Source organism: Phragmites australis, chromosome 5, assembly GCF_958298935.1.
Source record: "Phragmites australis chromosome 5, lpPhrAust1.1, whole genome shotgun sequence".
In the NCBI taxonomy this organism is placed as follows: domain Eukaryota; kingdom Viridiplantae; phylum Streptophyta; class Magnoliopsida; order Poales; family Poaceae; genus Phragmites; species Phragmites australis.
In genome coordinates this window covers 34,411,196-34,417,195 of record NC_084925.1, presented here as the reverse complement: position 1 = coordinate 34,417,195, position 6,000 = coordinate 34,411,196, and the positions used below count along the sequence as shown (strand labels likewise).

Sequence of the window (6,000 nt, the reverse complement as noted above, 5' to 3'; positions counted from 1 at the left end):
TGGCTGGCAAGCGGCAGGCGGCTCGGGACGGGCAGCGAAGACCGGCGACGGGGAACGGCGGCGGCCGGCGATCGGAGCTCCAGGTACGCTCGGGGAGAGGAAGAGAGAGGAGGGAACCGGGGGGGGCTCACCGGCGGTGGGGCGCACAGAGAGAGGGCGGCGGCACAGAGAGCTCGGGAGGGAGAGAGAGATGATGTGAGAGAGAGTGTGCGAGATGGTTCGGGGAAGAAGGCACTGTTCACCGGCCTTTATAGCGGCCGGCGGGGCTCGGAGCGGCGCGGGGCGAGGCAGTGCGGGGCTCGGAGTGGCGCGGGGCGCGAGGCTCGGGCGCGGGGTGCGAGGCTCGGGCACGGGGCACGAGGTCTGCCGGTGCGGCGACGGGACGGCGAGCGGCGCTGCGCGCGGCGATGGGACGGCGAGTCACGGGGAGAGAGAGAGAAGAGAGAAAGAGAGAGAGAGAGGAGAGAGAGGAGAGAGAAAAGGGGGGGGGGGGGAGGGATTTAGGGATTTGACAAAATGCTTGCAGAGCATCAGCAAATGAAAGATCCCCTGCATATCCTTCGATCAAGCGATCCCCTGAAACTAAGATTATTAGCAACAGAATAAAAAAGCAAGAGCTCACATATGGTTTCTAATTATTCTTGTTAATCATACAAAATGTCAAAACTAGAACAGTTAAATAGGACATTATGACAAATAAAATGGAAAACATAATGAAGCAAAGTAAGAGCACAAAGTTATCTAATTTCTCTATGGCATAAACTTCAGGTTATTCATATTAGACATTAAAACAATGAATAAATTTCTTGAACTGAAAGGAATTTGTATAAAGGAACCTTATCAGTAACTTGTGCAATAAAACAATCAGTATGTATATGCCATTTGCCTCAATTTATGTGCCACCAAGTTTCTCTAGAGCACATAAAATATTTACAAATATAGAAGAGGAGGCAAGAAAGAAATGTAACCATTCTTTCAGTTCATCAGTAAGTTGTTCCAAAGAATTGACCTGCGGATATTGGAAATAAGTCAGAGACAATAATCTAAACACATGTATAGGTTCATTTAAAGTGCAGATAGAAGGTTTTTTGGGCAAAAAATAGAGATGCATTGATAATTATGGAGAGAAGTTAGCACTCAAAATTATCCAGCAAAATTATTATGAACAATGTCCAGACTGTCTTTTTCTTTTTGACATTCCAGAAACACGGTAACAGTGATGTGTTTGAGAAGGTGCAATATTCATTCTGAAATCTAGCATATCATAACTTACTGAAAGCAAAGCATGCAATTTGATAAGTGCATAGAAAATGAATTCGGCCAAAAAAAATAGCAAACCAATGCAACGATCAGGGCCAGGTTCTGAACATTTGCTCAAGCAAGCCACGCCATTTACCAAGACCATGAACTCAATTCAAACATCATCTACCCTTTTTGTTCATATACGTGATGCAACACAAAATTTGATCTTAAATGTGGCGCCATTGCCATCGGAGTGGCCTAACCCCTTCAAATAAACCAATCCGGAACCATTGGAGGACGATTCACTCGTGCAACGAAATCAAAACAGACCTACCCATTTCGTTCAAACCAACACGGAATTTGATCATACATCCCACGAAAACCTCAAGTCTGCTCAGAAATTTCACGCGTTTCTGATCCAAACGTTCGACAAGGACTGCAGCACGCGACCAGGTCGAGATCTCTAGCAAACAAGACGAGCCAAATCCACCCCCGGCTCCGTCACAACCACACAAACGCCAAACACGGCCCGAACCCATCCACCGTTGTGACCCGAATCAACCCAAGTCCAACTCACGACGTCGAACCGACCGAGATTTCGCGGAGGGGGACACGAAACGATAAACCCGAATGAGCGCGCGGGCAGAGAAGGGCAGGGGCGGCACCTGCTTGCGGAACATGGGGGAATCCTCGAGCTTGGTGAAGGCCGCCATGTTGGCCCTCGAGCGGACGCGAGGCTGCTGCTGCCGCTCTCTCGAAGCTCGCAGGGATCTGAGCGCGGGCGGGAGGTGGGAGACGAAGGGAGAGACAGAGGAGGTGGTCGAGCAGCTGCTGCCCTGTCTGTCGTGCCGTGGCGCTGTTTGGTGCAGGGCGCCAGTGCCTGGCTGAACGGGTTGGGTTAGGTTTCGAACCCAGGATTTCGCCGGATTTGTGGGCTGGACGGATCCAGCTGGTCTCGGCCAGTTTGGTTTCTGGGCTTTGGGCCGCAGGATGCCAATAGTGTTCTAAGTCAAATTTGTTATATGTTAAAAGTAGATAAGGGTACTAGGCGGAGACATTCAAATTAGTGAAAAATGCAAAAAAAAAAAACCCATCAAAAATTACTTGGATTTTGATTTTTATCTAAAAATTGTTTCGTTGAAAAACCCCTAAAAATTTGACTTTGTTAAAAAAAACCCAAAAATTCAAAAAAAAAACATATTTTAAAAAAAACTAGGAACAATTCTAAGACCTTCTGTGAAATCTGTTTTCAAAAATAATATCCTTTGCATCATATTTCATGGAGAATAAGTTTGGAAAAAAGAAAAATATGCAACTCATTTATTAACTCATGTTATTTTAACTTTGTCATGTCTACCGTTATTTTTTCTACACAAATAATTATTTAAGTAAACTAAAAAAGTGGTTTCACTAATTTTGGGGTATTATGGATTAGTTATGAATTAATCTATCGGCAACACATTTACTCAATCATACACGTTACAATAACTATTTCAAGATTTTATGTAATTTTAGAAGATAGAAGATCATGTAAGAAGACTAAAAAAATTGTTTCATGATTTTTGGATTAGTAAATAATTAAACTATATATTTAACTCGAATTAATAAATGAGCTGCTCGTTTTTCTTTTTTTCCAAACTTACTCTCCATAAAATATGATGCAAAAGATATTATTTTTGAAAACAAATTTCACAAAAGGTCTTAGAATTGTCTCTAGTTTGTTTTAGAATTGTTTGTAATTTTTTAATTTTTTTTGAATTTTTAGGGGTGTTTTTGCAACAAAACCAAACCTTTGAGGGGTTTTTTGTAACAAAATTTTTTTTAGGGAAAGTCAAAATCCAAGTGATTTTTAGGGGGTTTTGCATTTTTTTTCCTTCAAATTAACATCACAGATGCCTAAAAATACATTCACTGTATCAATCAACTGAGTTAATCTCAACTAACTTAGTTCTATGTTAACGGCGGCACTCAAAATTTTGCTCGGCCCCTCACATGGCCATCGCGGCCACTGGGCGCCGGTAGGACTGGGGAAGACGACGTTGAGGGTACCTTTTGCAAATATCTCCAGAACGGTTTTCTTCTTCTACGATCAGCCGCGCAATATTGATCAAATCAAACGGTTCAAGAAATCCAGTTGTGAGGTAGCAGTTATTATCCTTGGACCCGTCAGATGAGGACTTAAATATAAAAGTAAGTATAAGAGGATCCTTTCGGAAAAATGCGTCGACGGCCACCCTTCCCGCACCCAATCTCAGCCCAAGATCCAACGGCTCAAACACAGAGATCCATCCCTTCACCGGGTGCACGCCTGCTGCGTGCACTATAGTTTCGGAAGTAAATTTTATGAGATCCGATTTTACATAAAGACCCTATGCATACCAAATGTCTCCTTCATTACTTTCAATTATATGTGTCAATCATTTGCTAAAAAAAGATAGTATAACTCAGACTCTCGTAAAAATCTTTCGACAAAAGATGTTATAAAATTTTCCTCCGACAGTCCCGGTCGTAATCGCGCAACCAACCGCAACAATCTTCCCCGCGGACCCCGTGCTCGTGGTCGTGTACGCCGTCGTTGGAGATTCCCTCATCACGCCATCACGGGAGAATGAAGATGACGGGGGGAGAGGAGAACGCATCATCGCCCATCGTCCCTTGGCTCGCCGAATCGCCGTGCTGGCGGACGTCCCCGACCAACGGAGCAACGGGCTGCTGCAGCATTGCTCCCGAACCTGCAGTTGGCGCGCGCCCGACCGAGGTGGCCGAACAGGTGGATGGACGCGTCACGCGCACGGCGACGATTCAGCCGGACCGGCGCACGGACCAAAAAAGTTGAAGCTGGCCAGGGCAGGGGGCAACGTACCGCTGCCATATCTTGGGCGATAGATATCTTGCGTGCTGTCAGTCAGGCACTCGATCGAGCCTGATACGCTACGCAGATCCTCATTACTTATCCCGACTCCTGTGCTGCTGCTGCTGCTGCAGTCCATGTACTCGCGCGGCATCCAGAAGAATTGCTCCCGCGCCAGGCACCAGTGGTCGCAGTCGATCTCTCGAGCTGCAGGACCGTCATCAATTCAACCCCCTCTGCATTACACGTAGGGGGTTCGCTTTTTCATGGCGTAATGCGTGTGTCCTTCGTCTGCTCACGGCCGCTCTTAACAAGCTCTCAAGAAAATCTGCGCACAAACAACGGCAGTGGCATTAGCAATGCCAGTATACGCTGGCTTTGTCAAATGGGCGAGCTGGCGACGCCAAGGTTTTCACGGTTCTGTGATATTTGAGCAGGGAGGACGAACACACTTACAACTACTGATGATAAATCGAGTTATGGCACATGCAAATATGAATCACAGAGATATCTGGCCAGCTAAATCTATCCTTGACAATACGGAGCTACTGAAATAATCGAATCACTAAGATATATACAATCATACCAGAGGGGCTCATTTAAGAGAGAAGATCCGTTGATCCAAAAAGGGAGAGAAGATCCTGTCCTCAGCTGCGACAGGCGGGGATACCTGCACTCCTGTGCTCGTCTGCTTGCAGGAAGAAAAGATATCTGCGTTACTCCCCCGCACGAACACGAGGCACGTGATCGAGATCTCGCGGATTCAATCGCCGCACAGCTGCACTGGGGATCTCCTGGGCGATTGCTTCCGTTCCCTTCCGTAAGCGGTAAGCCCCCGCGTGTATATAAGCGCCACCGGCCCCTGGCCGAGTTGGATCGCGGCGACGAGGACTGGCTAGTGTTGCTGATCATATCTCACGCACCAGTTCACAGTGCGAGCGCCTTGAGATGTCGAACGCCGGAGCAGCGGTGGCGGCCGGCGGCGGCGCGGGGACCCCGCACGTTCTTGCGGTGGATGACAGCTCCGTCGACCGCGCCGTCATCGCCGCCATCCTTCGGAGCTCTCGATTCCGTGGTGCGTGGCTGGAACACACTGTTGCATTGCCTGCTTTATTTATTTCGAGTTTTCATATTATTTTGGTTTTGTCTGCAGTGACGGCTGTGGAAAGTGGGAAGAGGGCCCTGGAACTGTTAGGCTCGGTATGCCATATAATTCTTTTTGAAACCATATCATTTTTTTAAAAAAAAATTGCTTTTTAACTTTGGCTTTCTTTTGCATGAGAATTTACCTTTTCTTGTTTTGGGCTCGTAGGAGCCGAACGTGAGCATGATAATCACCGATTACTGGATGCCTGAGATGACGGGATACGAGCTCCTCAAGAAAGTCAAGGTATTTACATGTCTCTGTCTGACGACATATTCCATCCACCCTGCACCAAAATTTCTTCAATCTGGAGCCTTTAACAGCGGAATATTCACGCAGGAGTCATCCAAGCTGAAGCAGATCCCCGTGGTGATCATGTCCTCAGAGAACGTACCGACTAGAATCAGCAGGTGACCCAAGAGCTAGCACTAGTTCATCCTTCGCGCAGTATACTCTCGGACGACACAATGTTTAAGTTTAACCCCTGTGTCTGTTCTTCCTTCCCTTGTTTGATCATCAGATGCCTGGAGGAAGGAGCAGTGGATTTCCTGGTGAAGCCCGTCCGCCCATCGGACGTGTCCCGCGTCTTCAGCCGCGTGCTCCGCTGAGCACCGTGTCGTTGGTGTAGTCCGGCGATCGATGTAGTCTCAGTGGTGTGGTTACGTTTTAGTTGTGTGATTTTCTTCTTCTTCTTTAGTTGTTTGGTGGTGCTAAGAAGAGTTGATCAAGAGAAGGTTGGTCTCCGTTTCTGTTTTCAGTTTCT

The 6,000-nt window shown here is 47.0% G+C and overlaps 1 protein-coding gene and 1 long non-coding RNA gene across 2 annotated transcripts; one reads left to right on the top strand and one right to left on the bottom strand.

Moving 5' to 3' along the window:
* Nucleotides 1-523: 523 nt before the first annotated feature.
* Nucleotides 524-2,290, bottom strand: LOC133919373 (uncharacterized). The gene is made up of 3 exons (XR_009909924.1): nt 1,908-2,290; nt 969-1,009; nt 524-576 (listed from the first exon to the last, which is right to left on the bottom strand). It is a non-coding gene; the product is annotated as an uncharacterized LOC133919373 (long non-coding RNA).
* A 2,711-nt stretch (nt 2,291-5,001) lies between these two features.
* LOC133917609 (two-component response regulator ORR11-like) lies at nt 5,002-5,845 on the top strand. Its single transcript, XM_062361486.1, has 4 exons — nt 5,002-5,168; nt 5,247-5,293; nt 5,406-5,647; nt 5,758-5,845. The coding sequence occupies exons 1-4, from the start codon at nt 5,042-5,044 to the stop codon at nt 5,843-5,845; spliced, it is 504 nt and encodes a 167-aa protein (XP_062217470.1). The 5' UTR covers nt 5,002-5,041.
* The last annotated feature ends 155 nt before the right edge of the window (nt 5,846-6,000 follow it).

Bases quoted from the DNA above. Each gene is read 5' to 3' on its own strand.
- LOC133917609 (XM_062361486.1), top strand. From the start codon at position 5,042: ATGTCGAACGCCGGAGCAGCGGTGGCGGCCGGCGGCGGCGCGGGGACC. The intron at 5,169-5,246 runs GTGCGTGGCTGG...TTTTGTCTGCAG, and splicing joins TCGGAGCTCTCGATTCCGTG to TGACGGCTGTGGAAAGTGGG. The intron at 5,648-5,757 runs GTGACCCAAGAG...TTTGATCATCAG, and splicing joins GTACCGACTAGAATCAGCAG to ATGCCTGGAGGAAGGAGCAG.